General features: G+C 45.4%; 1 protein-coding gene across 13 annotated transcripts in view; it reads left to right on the top strand.

The window, feature by feature from the left end:
• Positions 1-9824, top strand: part of TMEM229B (transmembrane protein 229B) — a 36961-nt gene extending 27137 nt beyond the window's left edge. For all 13 annotated transcript variants that reach the window (XM_040558565.1, XM_040558557.1, XM_040558563.1 and 10 more), the window contains one exon: positions 5878-9824. In XM_040558565.1, coding sequence (XP_040414499.1) covers positions 5905-6408 — 504 coding nt within the window. In that variant the 5' untranslated portion in view covers positions 5878-5904 and the 3' untranslated portion in view covers positions 6409-9824. The remainder of the gene's footprint in view (positions 1-5877) is intronic.
• The last annotated feature ends 9419 nt before the right edge of the window (positions 9825-19243 follow it).

Below are 19243 nucleotides of genomic sequence, written 5' to 3'. Positions count from 1 at the left end.
GGGGCTGCTTCAGAGGCCCTTGGGCCCTTGCTGGACACTTGCTTGTTGGGGAGCCCTAGTGTCTGCACATGCTGGGGACTTAGGGCAGCTTTTCCAAATGGGAGAGTGGCAGGTTGAGGCACAGGGGAGTGTTCTAGCAGCAGGCTTGTAGGTAAGGTTGTGTCCTCGAATATGTTGGGGAGACTCAGGAATAATAGTTCTAGATGTTGAGTTTTATCTCAGCCATTTTTCACTGATTTGTCTTGTGAGTCTTCTGTTTGCTTGACTCTCAAGGAGTCTTAACTTGTATCTGGAACATAGGAGACATCCCTCTTGGTCACTGTGAGTGAAAAGCTGCTGCTTTGCTTGCTCTTGGGGTAGGGTGGTCAATGTGGGCAGAGGTCTGTTACAGTAACGTGATGCTATGCATGATGCTCATGAATTCTCAGCTTTCTGCACTTCTGTTGCCATTCATGAGATCACGTTAGTCAGAAAATTCTTTAAACTAGCAACGTCTTCACGTTTTCTCTTTGTTCTCTGGAAAGCCTCCCCCCTCTACACTTCCTACTGCTCCCTCCCAAGACGACCCTACCTTCCTCCACGCTGAGAAATGAAATGGTGCCTTCTGGGCAGCCCACGCAGACATTACTGGTAACAGCCACACTTCCCCATCCCTTTGGCTTAGATTGATAATTGGATTCATTTAATCTTCTTTTGTCGTCATTCTTTTTTTTTTTTTTTTTTAATAACTGAATCCCAGTTCTCTTCAGAACAGATTTGAAAGATAGGCAGGGATCAGAGGCTGCCAGCAGGTCCAGAATGAACAGGGCAAAGGAACCAGGAGTGGCAGGGAAATGATGCACCTTGTAAGAGAAGGGAGATAGGGACAAAAACAAAAACAAAACAAACAAAAAAAAAAACACAAGGGGAAGATGCAGACTGAAAATGGGGTGTGCTTTCTAACTCGCAACACACGGTGTGTTGGTAGAACTCTGAGGAAGGGAGACAGTGCCTATCCTGATAGGGCTGGAGTCCAGAGAAAGAAGCAGCAAAAGGATTAATACATCAGAACTGACCGAAATCCCAGAGCTCCAAATCCATCCTGAAAGCGCTAAGAAAGGGACATCGAGTCTGTATTTAGAGACATCTGTCTGTGGCATGCTTTTAGCATTTGTTGTGAGGCTTGATTAATCGATCTGCTGGAACTATTCCACGCTTCAGTAGAGTTGAAATTCTATTTTCTGAGCCGCAGTTAATTGAGGCTCTCAGTTACCTGAAGGATGAATATCTCCTCAGAGTTATGACTTCAGCGCGTAAGTACTGCTAAGACTTTGCTGCATAAATCTTTAAGCACTAATGAACTAATGTCTTAGGGCAAATCCAGTGCTGGTGTTCTGTAAATCTTTACTCCCAGTGGTTTGTGTGAGAATTGTATGAAAACATTGAAGACAGATCTGCAGCACATCAATGTTGTCCCTGGTTACACAGGCATGCTGATTTAGTGCGTACTCGCAGGGGAAAATAGAAAATAAGAGAGGAAGAATTACATTTAAAAAGATATTGCTCAGAAAGCAGTTACATTTATATAAATGCTGTTTTGATAAAAAGGGTCTGAAGAAGCAGCATATCATAAGCGGAAGAGCTTATGGTCAGGGAATGGCAGGTGCCATCTATTTCAGAGCTGTCTGATGCTCACGGTTCTCTTGTTTGGAGAGACTGAAGCATCCTGCTACAGGTCTTCTCTGTCTGCAGTTACTCTTTGAAATTACAAAGTAATTATGACATATTACACAAGGTTATAGATGTATCTAAGACATTCCTTAGAAATATGAACATGAATGTTACAAAACTAAATATTACTAGTAAACACTTCAGATATGAATTTTTAAAATAACACTGAGTCCTATTTTTTTTACCTGACTACTGCAGAAACAAGTGGGTGTTAAGAATAAGGAACTTACTGCAGCAGTTAAAATTCCCACCTGTGGTGAATCAAGCAGCTGCCAGAATTAACAGCCTAAGGCTGACAATCAGAAGAATTGTCTCATGCAAGTTTTTGTCTGTTTTTTTCTTTTATTAGCATTTCAGAGTTAATTCAGAGTATCTTGACTGCATCTTATTATAACTGTCCAGAGGCTGTGAGTCTAAATAATTCTGCTGGGGGACAAGAGATAATCAGGGAGAGACTTTCTGAAGCTCAATTTGGCTTGGTAGAAGGGAAATGGACAGAAAGCCACTGCAAAGGAGAGCCTTGGGGGAAAAGAAAGTGAACCAGACAGTGCTAGAGGGTTTAATCAGGCATAAATAGGACAGGCACTGATGTCTCCCCTGCAGTGCTCGTGCATGACAAATCTACCGTTATCTCTTGGTCTCCCATCAACCCATTTTCTGATCACTTGCCTGTTGTCTGCCTGGGCTACTCAGCTGCAAAACTGGAAGTGTGTATGGAAGCGTTCCCCTTGCACAGAAGTTGTCTCGCGTGTGAAACAGGGCAGTCTGGGATGTGTAGCCCGTCTCATTACTTGGCCTGGTGCATCAGGTTGATCTGCATCTTACTCAACCTAACGGATGATTAACGTCCCATTCGGAGTTGGTGTTCTAAAATGTGAAAGGATAATCTTAGTGCTGTTATAATATCCTTTTCTTGCAGCCCTAGACTAGAGTCCTGCCCTCATTTTCTGACCCAAATTTCTATAGAGAAGCACAGCTCTTCACAGTCTTCCCGTTGCTAGGCCTGTCCTTGTCTACTGTGTGTGGAGAGGCTCTTGGCCCAGCATCTCACCAGCATCACCTGGGCAGGGACTGCTTGCTCCTCTGAGGGCCGGGTGTGGTTTCCACAGACTTGCCTTCTTTCTTGTCATTCTGTCATCAAGTTGGAAAAGAAGGTCCTGCTGGGGAGAGAGGGAAAACTTCTGAGCTGTCTTAGCTCAGTCTTACTAATAATATTGCATTTTGAGGAGCTACTTCTCTAGCTGCTTGAAATATAATCTGCTGGTGATGGGAGGTGTTTCCATAGCCTTGAAATAAGAAGCCCCCGTTTTCCACAAAACACTGCAGTGTGAGCAGCAGCAGTACCAGCATTGCCATCCACGTGCAGTCTCCGACTTGTTTGCTCTCTGCTGAGACAATTGCATCAGTGGCAGCTGTGTTTCTGGTTTTCTGGAAGCTGCTGCCCATCCCACTGTAGCTACCTCACTGATTAATGCCTTTTGGTTTCCTCAGGGGATTGAATAGCTATCATATGATTAGAGCCTTTTGGTCTTTATTACTGTCACTCCCTTAAAAGTCTTGTATAACCAAGATCAATTATCTATTTGATGCTTTTCATAAGTCTGCGTCTCTTACTGAACCCAGCCTTCTGTCTGAATGCCTCTCCCACTAATGTCCTGCAACTACTTTCCTGCATGGTTCTTAGGTATTAATTGCTGTCCAATCAAACAGCACTTTTCTCCCTCATTTCCCTATTAAGACCTTCTTTTGCTATGTTGCCTGCCAAATATCAGCCAATTTGGTGTCACTGGCAGACAAGATACTTGGGAATGGCTGCAATGTTCATTATTGTAAATGCTCAAACAACTTGTAACCATTACCCTGTGGTGTCCGCAGCCTGTGCAAGGATGAGATGTGGCTCCTGTTCTCCCAGGGTATCGTTCGTTCCCTTCTATGTTTTACTGTGCAATTTTTGTCTTATTTTGAGTGAAATGTTTTACAGAAGGAGCTAATGGTTTACGGACTTGCTTAGTGCCCAGCACCAGATTATATTTGGCTGCCACCATTCAGCATCTGCCCTGCCTAGGGATGCTTTTAATCAGCAGGCAGCAGGGGAGGGCTGTCCTTCAAGCACATCAGAAGGAGGTTCCCATCCAGCTTCAGCTGACTAGACACCTGACAAGAGAAGAAAAATGCTGAGACAGTATTAGCACATTGATGCTTGACTTCTTGCAGTTGTGGTGAAAGGCTTAGGATTCAAAATAAATCAACTCTTTTTGTTGATCGTAATCTGATTGTTGTAATGGGTTCATTTGTACTGCAGAGGTTGTCACGGACCTGGTTTTGTGGTTCAGTTATTAGCCACAAGCTTCCAGTGTTGGAACTAGATACCTTGCAAAGTGTAAGAAAGAAGCAGAGGATAAATGGGTGATTATTATGTGGTGCACAAATCCAGGAAAGAGAAATCTTCATTTCATGGGGGAAATCTTCATTTCACGGGTAGAAGAAGACAAGGCTTGTTGGCTGTATATGTGTGAGGCTTTGGCGGGCAGGCCTAAGGCAACAGAAATAACTGGTGGCAGGATGCTTGGAAGAAGAAGGGACAGACTGAGAGGGAAGGACCTTCTGTGCGTTTGGATAACTTCTTTTGTCGAAGATCCAACTTTGTAAAGAGATCTCAGAAATTACAAGGAAGACCTTACAGACAGTACTGCATGCTGTGGATGCTTGCTGCTATCAGAGTTCAAATACATTTCATGTAATAAAGGTGTAGAGGGAAGTGCAAGGAGTAAGCAACACAAGCAGAATAACTTAGATTTATTGAAGAGAGGAAAATCATACAACAGTTGGCAGTTTAGTAAAAACTTCACAGTCATTTTGTTCCCTGGAGAATGCCAGTTCTTTATTTCCTTGGTGCCTTACCTAGCAATAGGTAACTTCTGAGGCCTCTGCGTCTTTTGATGTCTGTCTCTTCAGATATAAAAAATGTCTCCCTTCCTGCTGTAGCTGTATAATCCCTGTTCAGACAAAAGATACCTTTTCCTAGCACCTTGTACCACGGGGTTGGCATGTGCAGAGCAAAGAAGTTAAGTAGTGCCTGATGAAGAGTCAAGAGAAGCTCACCTTGAAAGAAAAGTTTCTAAAAACCAAAAGATGTCAAATTCACACTGAGGTGTAAATCTGTCAGGCTTCAGTAAAATTATGCCTAAGCAGCTTGTGCCAGTGAAGGTAGCATGGGAGAGCAATGCTTAGGACCTTGTAAAGTTCTACTAAAAGTGTAAAAACTAATTGTGTCGAAATTGTTCAACGATAAGCAAATTGTATCTTTTCAAAAACCTCTTCACCGAGTTTCTTCCTGTAGAGACAAATAGAGTTTGTTCTCATTTCCTTTTTGTCATGACTAACCACCTCTCTATGCTCAGCTGTTCCTTTTTATTCTCGTCCTTTGTGCTTTGCTGTCCTGAAGCCAAATCTGAGCGTATTTCAATGGCTCTCTTGTCCTTTTTGACTCGGTGCTGGGCAGTCTGAGAGCATAAGAAACTATTCTCCAAATCCCAGATATGATGCATGAAATCTTTATCAAGAAGAAGTAAGAGTTCAGCTGCATAGATGCGAGGTGCGGTATGGGAAAATGTTAAACCTCAAAATTTTCTCTTCCAGTTTCCTGTCTGTGGCTTCTATCGAAGCTTAGTCTTTCAGTACAATAAACTTTTGGGGTATGGAGGTTGTAGGAGACAGCTGAAAGGACTCAGGTTTTTAACACTCTGTTGTGTTGAAAATTGCATGTTAGAGGCAGAAAAGTTGGGGCAGTGCTGCTTCTTTAAATGATCAAGAAGGTGATGTGTGCTCCTTTTGAGGTGCCTGTGTTTTTCTACTGATGACTACATCCAGAAGTTCTTTGGTAGCCTCACTCCTGGCAAAGTCCTTGAACGTCTCAGCTCCCTCCTTGCTACCAGATGGAAAAACAGCTGCATCCCAGTCCTCAGGCAGAGCAGTAGACATTGTCCAGGTCCCTTCTGAAACGTAGTTCCTCGAGGCTTAAATTCGCTGTAGTGAAAGTGAGACAACTTAAAATTCAAATTTCTTAGAATTTGTGCTTTGTGGTTGTTACAAATTTGTGCATGTTGCAGTCTGGGTGATAAGGACTTGTGAATTCCTTGTTGACTCCTCTCCCTGTCTTCATTTCAGAGTGCCTGCTGGGGTGCGTGCAGAAGGATGGCTGCGGCAGAGCCTCTGACCGCTTTCTCCCGATGGTACCTCTATGCCATTCACGGGTATTTCTGTGAGGTGATGTTTACGGCTGCTTGGGAATTTGTGGTCAACTTTAACTGGAAGTTCCCAGGTGTTACCAGTGTGTGGGCGCTCTTCATCTATGGCACCTCCATCCTCATCGTGGAGAAGATGTATCTGTATCTCAAAGACAAGTGTAACATTTTGCTGCGCTGTTTCATTTACACCCTTTGGACATATCTCTGGGAGTTCACCACTGGCCTCATCCTACGCCAGTTCAATGCCTGCCCGTGGGACTATTCCCAGTTTGATTTTGACTTCATGGGCCTGATCACCCTGGAGTATGCCATTCCTTGGTTTTGTGCTTCTTTCATCATGGAGCAGCTGGTGATCAGAAACACCCTGCGCTTGCGATTTGATGAGACTGCTGAGCCAGGGGCCCCCACTCTCCCCGTAGCCTTGGCCAACGGCCACGTGAAGACAGATTGAACAGTGACTCAGAACCACGGTTAGCAATCTGAGAGAGCCCAGACCTCTACCACAAACTGTCGGCTCTGGCTTTGAGGTACTGCTCCTATAGCTGTATGATAAGATTAATAAACCCCATTTTTCTAATGGGGTTGTGCATGGGATATACCGGAAAAAATGGAACCAATAGATTTTCTATGGATTTTACTCTTTGGGCTCCAAGGACCAATATCAGTTACTTGTTAGTTAGGTCATTTCTGATTTTAACTTATTACAGATGAAAGCAGTTCTTTGGCTTACAGTTTCATGTGGAGAAAGAAGAAAAGAAGTGCTACAGTGGAAATGCATTCAAAAAGGAAAAACATAATCAGTGGATGGGCATGGACACGCCAGCTAAATTAGTGATTGGCTTACTCCATTAGGCAATATTCAGGTGCTTGCTTGCAACCAATACCTCCTGTGGGACCTGAGATGCTGCAGGAACAAGGAAAATCTATCTGCTGATAAGAGGAACCTAAGACTGGCAGTCTGCTGGGGAGGTAGATGGTGTTCCCCTCTTCAGGTCCCATTGGCCTCCCCCAAGGTTCTTTGTTGCACCACAACGTGATCTGGTGCTGGACATCTTACTGAATTTATACAAATCTTGTACTTCTTGAAATCTCAGTCCTGATACTCACTAGATTTTTTTTTTTTAAATAAAGGCCTTTTCTTGCCGAGTGAATTTTACCATAATCTGTGCAATCTAAATCTTGGCAAAAGGCACAAGAAATAGCATAAGTCTTCCCATCTCCTCTGTCTCCCCAAAGCAGAACTTGTCTGAAGGGCTGCTGCAGATTCCAGCTCCCATCCCAATCATGCAAATCTTGTAGAGACTGTACGCACCACAAGAGTTTTCTGCCTGCCTTCCCACATCTGTTTCTGGTGATGTTGGTGGCTTAGTCTGGCTGCAACCTATTGTACTTGACCAAAGGTCAAAATCTTCATGTGGCTAAAGTGGTACCCACGATTCAGTGCTCCGGCACTGACTGTCACCTCCTTCAGCACTGGGCAGAACTGAGCCAGGACTCAGTGTTCTCCTCAGTGTTTCAAGAGGATTTGCTTTTCCTTCCCAAAATCTATTTTCAATAACCACAGCAAACCTTTCTCATGGCAATTACTGGAGGCAGCAAAAGATGTGCTGTGCTGTCTGATATAGGGGGACACGTTATTTTAAAAGACAAACAAACCCCTCCTTGAAGAGCACTGAGTGAGTTATGAGGTTCCAGTGAGGGCAGCAGTAGAGCTGGAGGTGCAGGAGTGCAGTGGCTCCCTTTCAGAGCTACCTGCATGGGGGCAGTTTGAAATTTGTCCTATTGACAGCATTTATGGAGTATGGGGAAAGCTGCAATGCAAAGAAGGTGCTTGATACTGGCAGCCACAGATTAAATCATTTGCTTTGGTAAGTCTGTGCTGCCAGTGTCAGCCATGAACGTGGAGTTTCCATCTGTCAGATGTACCTCACTCCTAACAGCTTTAAGAGGCAGGTTCGCTGTAATGGTCCTGTAGGGCCAGATTAATTTTGTGTTTTCTTCCATCACAGTCAACTGAGCTGCAGAAGGGATGAATTTAGCTTGAAATGCAAGTGTGCTTGTATGGTTGTAGGGTTCCACTCCTGTGATGGAAGTGGCCAGGTTCTTTCTATGTTGGTCCTCTGAGAGGGCGTGCTTGGCTGTGTAGCTGCTCCTTGCTCTGGGGCATCCATTCCTGAGGGGAAAAGCACTTCTGGCCCTGTGAGGGGAATTATTTGTTGGTTCTGCTCTTAGGAAGGCAGTGATAATCCTTTTTGTATCACACAGAGTGCAATTATTTTATTCCTCTCCCCACCCCCTTCTCACATGACATCCGTTGCTGGCAACGGGCACACAAAAACAGTGGCGTCAAGGAGTTAATCAAATCTGCCCTGGGGTGTGTAGTGTCTCCTGAAGCACTCTGAATACGTAGGTGGGTATTTAGAGTTCCCTTTTTAGAGATCATTAAATTAAAAGAGAACAAACACTGAACAGATTCTTTTTTCTTGCTGTGATGCCAGTATTACGAAATCAGAGAAACAGTATGTTGTTTATCAGCCTTGATGGTCTCAGGTGTGTAGACCAAGGCAAAATAGTCACCTGACATTGTACAAGAGGCAAAAAGGAGAAACCCTCAGCTTCATCCTTAGGATCATCCTTACATCATTAGGACATCCTTAGGATCCGTGCTTTCTCCTTAGCTGTTACAAAGCTCTTAAAAGGAGTTAGCGAGATCGTTTGGTGACTCTGTACCAGCTGCAGATGAGACTAAGGGAGGAGGAGTTCACAGAGCTAACCTGGTTATGCAGTCATGTGTCCCCGCTAAATGATGTGGTTCTTTCACAGTGATATAATATTTCAGTGCTCAAATTACGGATGGGTTTCCCAGCAGCATATGATACCTTATTCCATTATCCTTATTGTTTATGCCATTGTAACAACTGTTTTAGTTTGCTTTCCAGTAATGTCTGATGTACCACCTAGATATTGCATCCTCATAGAGTTGTAATTTACACCCAGAAGTGCACTTTACTTGCAGCTTGCACACCAGAAACAGAAAGGGACCCAGCAAATTCTTAATTCAAATAATTCCCTGGACAGCTCATGTTATCACAGGGTTTGTTTTACTACCTTGTACCTAATGCAGCAGAGTTAGCTAGACTTCTCCTTTCTGAGCAATGTGGCTTTGTCTCTTCTGCAAAATCTCCCTTTTTAATACGTGTCATGCTTCTGATAACATCTTACAGGGGAAGTGCCCAGAGCACATTACTGGGATCTTGGTGGCAGCTCAGCATGAGCTCAGGAGCTGGACTGAAGTTATAGAGACATTTACATTATGAAAAAGAAAACAAAACAAACAAACAAAAAACAACAACAAAAAAGAACGCACAAGGCCTAACAATTTGTTTGTATGTGTATCTTCCTCAGCAGATTAAAGTTGCCTGTTTTGAGTTCACCAGCAATAAAAAAAAAAAAAAAAAACACTTGTGATTTATCCACCTTGTCCAAACTCTGCAGCAAGGAGAAAGTGGCCCATTGCTGCTTTTTTGGGAGGGTGGTGGGTGGTGGGATACGGGCTTCAGTTACCCGAGGTTCTACTTTTGCCTCCCTTGTCTTGCTTATCTCCTGTACTGTCCACACTAAAGGATGTCGAAGTACTTCCTAAAATACAGTCCGGTGTCCTCGGCGCAAGGGGGAGTTCAAGCATTGTCGTGATGTCTGTGCATATTGCAGTGATCTTGCTGGAGGGAAGTGGTTGGTTCAAAGCAGGGCGAGGCTGCATGTTGGTCTTTGGTGTTATAGTTGAGAGAAATGTGTACATATGTACCAGGTATTATTATGCCTTTGGTCTGAATGCATTTTGTAATTAAAGCAGAATAATCCAATCAATGTTTCGCTTGACTAGTCCCGTGACTATAAAAGGTAAAGAATTGCTGAAGTGCTTGAGCTGCTTGGAGAGTTAAGGAGCTGGTGGCTGAAGTCCTCTTGAGGTCAATAGCGTTATTCTGCTGTTGACTAATTTTTCTTAAACCTGCACAGAAAGAAAGGGGATTTCTTCGTTCACAGGAACTTTGGCCCTTTAGGTACTATGAATAAAATATGAGCTACCACTAAAATGTGAAATGAAACCAAATATTTTTCTATTTTAGTTTATCTCGGGCTCTGAATACATGCGCTGTGTCCTGTATTCAAGGGCAAGGCTTGCGGACCCAAGTTCTTTGCTTCAGTCTTTCTGCCTGCAAACTGCAGCTGAACCCGCAGACAAGGAAGCCGCTTTGTCTTCCGCTTCCTTCCTGCACGTCCGCAGCTACCACATCCCTCTGCCGTCCACCCTGTGCTGTAGAAGGAAATCTCTCTTCTGGTGCATCCCCTGCTAAATCAGAAGCCATTCCCACCATGCACCCCCTCGCCCAGCTGCTTTGGCACCAGGTCGGGTCACAGAGGTGGGGACACCTCAGGAGGCCTTGCTGTCCTCAGCTGTCCTTGCTTTGCAAATGGCCTCCGCTTGCACCTGCCTTCCCACCTGCCCCTTCAGGTGTCTTGAGCCTGCCCTGGGGAAGCGGCCAATCCTTCCTTCCACCTCCAGCCTGGTGAATGGGGCAAGCCCCTCTGCGGCTGCTGGGGTGGCTCAGCACCACTCCAGGCTTTAAGCTAACAGAGGTCATTCTCAGTTTGGGGCGGGAACTTCGATTTTAAGAGCAGGCTCAAGAAGCATGACAATGAATTTGCACCACCTATAATGGCTTATTTCCAGGATGGCGAGGGTTCTCTCCATCAAGGGTTTAGGGACTTGGGCCGCTGCTTTGTGATCATCCAACGTGAGAGAAGTGACAGGAGGAGGTGGTGCCCTCCGTACCTGCTGTGCTCTTGGCCCCTGGTCAGCTGGCAGATGCCAGGGGGAAAAGTGTCCTGCACTAAGTCCCAGGGAGGGGCTGGGGGGACACTGGTTGGTTGGTCGGTGTCCAAAGGTGCTGCTTCTTCAAGTACACAGCTGCCCTTTCCCAGTGAGATCTTCACTGCACGTGGCAATGCAGAAGTCTGCTTGCACCACAGAGCGTGGCTGCCTGGACTTGCTCTGAGGTACACGGGAGGTTCAGAATCTCTACTCGTCTTTTTCCTCTAAGGAATTCCCTACCGACATCTCTGTGGAAAAATGCATCACCTAGCGATATGCAAGTGAGTGCTCATTAGACTGGCTGAGGTACTAAAAGCCATACAGCACTGTGCTCCAACCTGGTAAGTTAATCATGCTGAAAGGCAGAAAGCCTTGGCCCACAGAGTGCTGCCATGTGTTTCTGCCACTTCCAGCACCTGAGTTAGCCCAAGGGCCTACTCAGGAATGCGTTCTGCCTTATTAAATGTACTCTTAATTCCATGGGTTCCAATGGAAATGTTTTACATGGGAAAGCAGGAGGTCAAGAGGGAGAGACTGGGAGGAATACTGTATCAGCTTCATTATCATTTATGATCTCACTAGAGAGCATCTTGTTTAAAGTTCCAGCTACTTACCTGAGGCCGTAGACACCAAATGTGGGAAGGTGGCTTGTCACAGCCTTGGAGTGGGTCACTAGCACCACACACCCACAGTCTGTGTTGAGTGTGCCATGCCCTGTAATCTCGGTGCAGCCAGGAAGAGCTTCCACCATGCAAGGACTGTGGTGGTGCAAGAGCTGCTGATTAATGGTGGCAGAGCAAGGCCTGGTGGTGACATCTTCAAGACCTGGACAGGCTGGAAGTAGCTATTTCGTGCTCTCCGTGTCTGAGACTTCTCACAGGTGTAAAGCAGTCTGGCAGGTTTTTTTATTCTGGCAGAAGCTGAGCTTTTCCTTGACTTCTTCCTCTGGAGCCCGGGCTGCTCGCTCCTTTTGTAGCCACTGGATTTTCTGATGTGAACCACCTTCATTAGCTTCTCAGAAAATAGCAGTTTTAAATGGTAATCCCAAATACTTGACGTCAGTTTGTATTTATGCTCTAGTCAATTTTGGAGCTAAAGACTCTTAAGTATCTGGTAATGCTGTTTGTTTATACTATTGTGTGGCATGCTGTCCTGCTTTGATGCTATAATGAAGAAGAAGGAGAAGGAAATACAAGCAATTTGCTCTTTAATAAAAAGAAGTAAACATATGCAGTTGGGAGAATCGATATTTATTAAATATCTGAGTTGAGATATGCACAGTCTTTGTAGATTTCTGGCCTTTCAAACCCAGGATACTTTCCAGTGCAGAATTTGTCACTGACCCTCTTTGCAACATACCTATGCTGCTGCTTTGGTATGGTTCCTCACCTAGTATTTGGGGGAATAAGAATAACAGCATTTGCCTTTATCAGTTTTCACTGAAAGATCTCTAAGTGGTTTTCACAAACCAGTGAAATATATTCCCACTTCAGGCCTTGAAGTAGGTCAGAACGAACCCAAAATACAACTGTCAGGGAGCTGATGGAAATGTCCTGACAGGTCCAAGGTGGTCTAGTCAGACCTGGAAAGAAAGTTTAAAATTTTGCCTGTTGACCATTTTTCCAGGTGCGAGGAAAACTGTTAAACTCCCAACTGTCCTGTGCATGACAGCCCCTGGAGCAGTGGGCTACCCACAGGCCATGGGCTTGTGACTGAAACAAGTCCCTCAGCTCTTCATTGGAAATGTCAGCAGCCACTTGCATGCGGGCTGCCCATATGCTGGCACGTGAAGGGGCTGTCAGAGCTGATACGTAGCATAGGTCTGTCATGTTCAAAATAGGACTGATTTCCCTCTCTCTGCTACATAATCTCATCTTCATCATCAGAGTACTTTTGGGTAAATATTGCTAGGGGCAACAAGCCATGTTAGAGGCTAAACTGAGGTGACCATCTGCTCTATCAGCTCATGTTGTTGCAGCTACTGCAGAGCTTATCTACATTGCCCCTTCTGTTGTCAGATCCCTCATCTGATGCCACATCTCTTCCTATTGCTCCTGCTTCTCCATCAGGTCTTTTGGCAATCTGTCCCTTTCCTTACATCCACTGCAAGTCCATGTTGTGATCACAGCTACTCTAAGCTTCCTTTCTGGATCCCTCCTTTGGCAATTTAACACAAATGGACTGACTATTGATGAGCTGTGGCATCCATTAAAGCCCACAGCAGCTGCAGTTCTCAGTGCTTTGGAAGCTCAATTCAGAAAGTATTTTACACACTTGCCTTCAGGCACAAGGACAGCAGTAAGTTTGCAATTAATTTTCAGTGCCTTTGCTATAACATCCACACAATGGTACATAATAGGCTTTCAGGGCTAAATTCAGCTAAAAGGTTCTCCTGTCAATCTCTGAGTTTCAATGTGTGCAGAATAATTTGTAATTTCAACTGATTCTTCTTATAAATGCACATGGAGTGTATGTGTATGTTTACATGCACAAACATGGCCGATGGCCTCAACACTGTACCACTGACTGCATTGTAAATTTTACAGGCAAAGAAGAGCTGTAACCTGCTTAGCTGCAAACACTGCCGCAGATCATCTGCCGCAGATCATCTGCATCTGTCCACTCTGCCGCTTTCCTGAACATCTGAGATCCAGAGAAGAGCCAAGATGAAGCTCCACATACCCATGAAGCAGGCTAAGAGCCGATACAGCAGCTCTTGACCTTACAAGCGGTGTGTCTGCAGGTTTTCCGTAAGTTACACAAGTTGCCACCAGGCCGCGTCCAGCACCATGGCTGTCTGTGAGCTCATGGCTGCCCCCACAGCAGGCCTGAGGCCTGGCCTTGGCTGCTGCCATCTTGGTCTGTTAAAGCCCTGTTTTAGTCTGTTAGAGCCCATGTCTCTGCTTTACCTTCCGCTGCTTCTGTCCTCTCCTGCCTCTCCACCTCACTAGCCGCCTCCTGGCAAGGACTTGTTGAATTTCAGGGTTTTGGTGTTAGCTTGGACCTGGTGACTTAATCGGTGCCACACAACAACTTTTCTTCCTGGCCAAGTTACCAGCAACGCAGGCCGCCCCTGGCCACAGCAGACTTCTGCTCCCCTTCTGCTTCTCGTGTTCCCTGCCAGCCACTCTCCTCCTTTCTCCCTGGCAGACACATAGCAAGCAGGGGAGGCAGGGACATTGACCTCCTCTGCTGCTTCTGTTCACACACAAAGGAGAAAAGATTCACACACATTGTTCTTGCTATATCAACCCCACCTCCCGGTGCTGACTGGTGCTCCTCGTTCCTGTGCATTAACTTCAAGCATTCTGTAATCATCAGATGAGCTCTTCCTTATTTGCCTGGCCTGTATGTCCCACCGGCTCAGCCCCATCCCCTGAGCGTCCCTGCTGTGCTGATGCTGATGTCCCGGATGCCTGTTTCCCATTATTCATCCTGTACACAGGAGGTTTTCCTTTAGCTGGCCTGCCAGAACATACCCTTCTCCCCATTCCAGTCTGTCTTGCCAGCCCTACAAAACCCAGCAAATTAGATCATCTGCATATCTATTTCACATATTTATGAGTGAGATACTAATCCCCACATAGTGAAAGGTCATGTGTACAAAAGGGGAAATGAGGACACCAGCATTAAAGGGAGAAGTGGGGGGAAGGTGGGTAATGGCAAGGGCAGGGCAGATGTCAAGGATGGGAGTTTACAGTGTTGGGAAAAAAATATTAGAAAACCGAAACAACAGCAAAGCAAAATATCACTAAGAAGTCCCATCAATGCTCTTTCCTTGCTAGTTCTGCATTTAAGCTCCTGCTCCCTGCACCTCTGCCTTCAGAGCAGAGACCAAGTCCTCCAACAGGCTCAAGAAATCTGTAAAGAAATAAAAAAGCAGCAGACAACCCTTTTCTGTGTTCCTTTTGCAATAACAGACACCTCTCATTCCCTTTCACCGTCATGCCAAAGCTGCTCTGCCATGCAGACCCATGTCTTGGGGTAACCCTCACGGAGCCCCGGCCAAGCGTGCAGCCCAGCCCCTGGTCCTGCGCGGCTGGGAGAGCTGCCTCAGGGCTGCCCCACGCAGCTCCGCACCCTGTGGCTCCCAGCAGGTGCAGGACTCACATTCCAGGCTGCTACAGGGACCTCCCCAAAAGTCAGCTCCGTTTCCCATCTGTTACTTCCCCAGGCCACAAAAGCAGGTGAAATGTCTGTTGGATGCCACAGGAACTGCTCAGGCTGCAGCAGTGGTAATGTAACGCTTAGAGCAGCAGAAAGATCTCCTCTCAGGTGCGAGAGCTCCTTGCATATTTTTATTTTTTTTTCATTGCCCTTTAAGGGATTCTGCAGCCAGCCAGTGACCTGGAGATGTGACAGTTGGGTCCCAGTCATGTTTTCACACGACGCAGACAGCAGATGCTTCAGAAGATTATATTTCTTCATGTACATTGGGTCTCCAGGGAGATTACATGTTCAGGGTCAAGGGCTTTCGGGGACTGGCTCTGCAGCCCCAGAGGAGGATTTTTCTGTTTCCAGCAAAAAATATCTGTAAAGCACAAGGCATCCTGCCAAGCCCTCTGTATAAAGTCAGCAGGAAATGCTGCTCCTGAGAGAGATTTTTACCTACAGCTCTGTCAGGGATAGCTTTTATTATAGTCATAGCAGTTGATCAAATATTCCACAGAGCTACAACACCTTGCAGCCTGTGTATCAGGGCTGATCCTGACCTGGGGAGCAGCACTTATTGGACTGCAAAGAGGTTATTCATGTGGGGAAAAATCATCTCCTTCTGTAAAGGCAGGCAGTAATGGGCACTTTATAGTGATGCTGTGTTTCTGAAATGCAGATATCTTGGCCAGTTCAATCACCAGCTGGCCAGCACAGATTTTGCAAGGGAAAGAATTATGTCCAAAGATGCAACAAAAGCCCTCCTGGGGTCTTCACTGTGCACACTGACAAGCCAGAAATGATCTATGCTTTTAAGAGGTTTCATAAAGAGCCTGCCTCCTCCTCCTCCCAGTCCTGCATGACAGTTAATCGATCTGCTTGAGAAATTGAAGGATTACGACTGAGCCAGCCCTACTAGAATGGGAATTTCAGATTTGACATGTCTTAGGAACACAGGGCACCAGTCCCTCTGAAAGCCAGTCCTGGGAATATCCACAGCTACTAGTAAAATCCCAGCACAGCGACGGGCACTGCAGGGTGCCCTTCATCCTGCAGCAGCTGCCACATACTATAGCCCACTGTCTTGCCGGGAAGTCACTTTAGCCGTGAGAAAGGATGGGCCAGGCTGCCTGCCAGGATGTGCTTCTCTGGCACCCAGCCCTCCCCTTGCTTGGTAGCAGCAGCATGGTGGTACCCAGCCTCAGGGGGCAGGGCGCCAGGACATCCCTGTGACATCTTGAGGAACAAGAGGTCTGCTGTAACTCATTGCGCTGCCCTGGTGAGCAAACCAAACAGAAGCACCACGTTTGGCCATGGCGTTTGGATCCAGATCTAACTTTTGTCAGGCTTGGGACTGAGTGAGTTTCTGAAGGGTATGCCCAGGACAGAGTTCTTCAGAAGCAATGTGACAGTAATTTTCATGTTACTGATGTCCTCCTGCCTTCGTGCATATGAACAAAGTCTTGCTCTTGTTGCACTTCCTCAATATCCACAGCATTGTGGCTAACGGGGTGGCAGCAGTTTCCTTTTTCTTGCTGTTCTGAACAGGCAGAAGGAGGATCAGAGGCGCTGATAAACAAGTGAAGCTTGTAATGGGGAAGAGAGGGAAGGAATTCATGCCCATCACAAGCTATTTTTTCCATTTATTTTTATATATGTAGTTTTGATGTTACCTGTTGACTTAGATTTTTGACAGATTGCAGGAAAAGAGCCTATGTGCTACTCTAGGCATTTTTGGCAGATCCATAGGAAAGCTATCCAGTTAAGATCAGCAGTTAACCCACAGCAAAGCCTAATCTCCAGCCAAAAGCTTAATCCAACAGAAACCAAACATCTGCCCTCCTCGGGCATGCTGGGATGGAGACAGAGGCCTTGGCTTCTGGGGTGGCTCCAGGACTGTTCCTCTTCTGCCTCCTGCCTGGCTGCAGAGCAGGGCACGTGCGTTCACTCCGTGGGTTAGGTAAGAGATGGTGATGTGGGGTGGCAGATGCCAAGCTCTCAGAAACAGAGCTACAAAACCTCAGAATGAACCATACATAGATCGAGTACAATAACACTACCCCTCCCTTGCCCTGTAAAACCTTCTGCTATTTCTGGCCTTTCTCTCCAAGAGTCTCTTTTCATACACAGCAGATTGAGTCCATTATCTCCGGAAAAAAAGAGTCTGCACACTGCTTTTCTTTGCTGTATCTCATTCCTGACCTCTGCTGCTTTTTTTACTATTCTAGTCCTGCCTTATAATAGGAAATGGAAAGCCCAAAGATTTTTCTTCACATCTGACATTCATTCATCCTCCTTGTTTCTTTTTTTTTTTCCCTGTTAGATTAACAGCAGGGAGAAAGAAACAGTAAAAACACCACGGTTCATATTTTTTATACTCAAAAGCCTGATTCTGTTTTTAGTCTTACTTTCTCCTTGTGTACCCATATTCACTCCACTGACCTTATTCTGGATCCTAACCAACTTAAATGGGAAGTAGGGTGATATATTTAAAGAGTATTTATTTTAAAGACTATATTACGGATTAAGACAAACAAGTCTCATGCTCATCTGCCCATTTCCCAGCCCTGAAGACTTGTGTACATTCCTGAGCTTATCATTCAAGCCCAGCTATTTGAAAAGTGACCACAGATTTAGAATGACTCAAGTTTTACCTGCCTGGGACATCTCCGTCCTGATTTTGAGATGGCTCCAGTTGAAAGCATGACAGCTGTGCACCCCGGGGCTGGAAGTATTTCAAGTTGGAAGCCTTAAAATTAAGCCAGCTCAAATCAGAGACTTTTAAAAATCATTTGGCCTTGGTATCTGAGTCAGCAAGTCCCTGCTGAGAGGTGATGGATACAGGCAGCTCCTGGTGCAAGCTGAATGAAAACCATTAGAATTAAACCTTTGGTGCCATAAGGCTGCTGAATCACACAGCCCAGGATACACCTGTCCCTGCTGATGCCATGAGAGTGCAGCTATAATGAATGCAGGATGGCTCCATCTTCTGTCATCTCAGAGGCACCTTTTCTTACGGTGCACTTTATTTTGCAAGGTCGGGAGTATTCTCATTTCATGATTTTTTTCCTCTTTGGTGTGAAAACTCCTAAGGTTTGGGAAAAATATGCCTTGAAGGGCTGGAACAGATTGGACTGACTGAGAAGCTTCCTGCAGATGTATAAATCTATGTTCTAAAGACCATCTAAAACAGTAGTTGAATTATCTGACAATTAATAGGACCCTGGTTCAGCAAAACAGCTAATCTTGCCTTCAGCTTCTTGCTGTACAAATGTCCTATTTTACTCCAATTAAGTGTATGCTCAATGTGCTGCATTGTTCATTTAATATAATATGCTGCAGTGATTTAAAAAATAGCTGTGACACTGTAAAATCAATCTGTCGTGGGTAGTCAATGTAGGGTGAGGATAATGTGATCATAGCTATGGCATCATGCCCAAGCAGTGAGCAGCAGACCTGCTTGCCTGGATGCTCTCTATTGTAATTGAGTTTGTGGTTAGAGGAGTCCTGGGGTGATACTCGAATATATTATTGCTGTGTGCTCATCCCAGAAAAATGGATAAGAACTGCCATGCTTCAAGGTAAAAAATAATCACCACAGAATTAATTGAATGTCTTCTTTCCTCTGTGGGTAAATTCTTCTATAATTATCCTTTAGGAGATCTCTTGCATCTGTTCCTGAATGCTGATGAGACACAGGACATCAGGTCCCTGTTTTGATCTTGCTGGGGTCTGCGAAGTTCCTTGTAGGTAGCGTGTCAGAATAACGTTCAGTCTCAAGACATGAAGATGTCTCATTCCTTCAGGGCTGGGGAGAACACTAAGGCACAAAGACTCTGGGAGTGGAGACTTTCTTCGGCTTTTTCTGCCCAGGTTTGGTGATTTCTTCTCTTACCTTTGGAAGCAACATCTGGGGAGGATGGGAAAGTCAGGACTCTGTTTGGAGCAGTTACGTTTGTAATCCCAGCAATAGGGCTCTCATTCATGGTTTTAAAAAGGACTAGAATGAAAAGCATGCAAGAGCCAAAGGCCCCCGACTGAAACGATTCATGGAATTAAATGTTCCAGGCTTTGTTTGCTTGCTGGTTTGTGTTTGTTGTTTGAAATAAGAGCTACTGGGCTCAGTTCAGCTGCTGGGTTATCAGAGTGATTAATCTGTAACATCACAAACCTTTTCCAAAAAACGAAGGGCTTTCACTACAATTGCTGATTTGGATATGCTCCTTGGGCAGTGAGCTGAACAGAAATATTCACATCAGGG

Source organism: Cygnus olor, chromosome 5 (assembly GCF_009769625.2).
Source record: "Cygnus olor isolate bCygOlo1 chromosome 5, bCygOlo1.pri.v2, whole genome shotgun sequence".
In the NCBI taxonomy this organism is placed as follows: domain Eukaryota; kingdom Metazoa; phylum Chordata; class Aves; order Anseriformes; family Anatidae; genus Cygnus; species Cygnus olor.
Note: the sequence above shows the minus strand (reverse complement) of the source record. Positions and strands in the feature narration are given on the sequence as shown.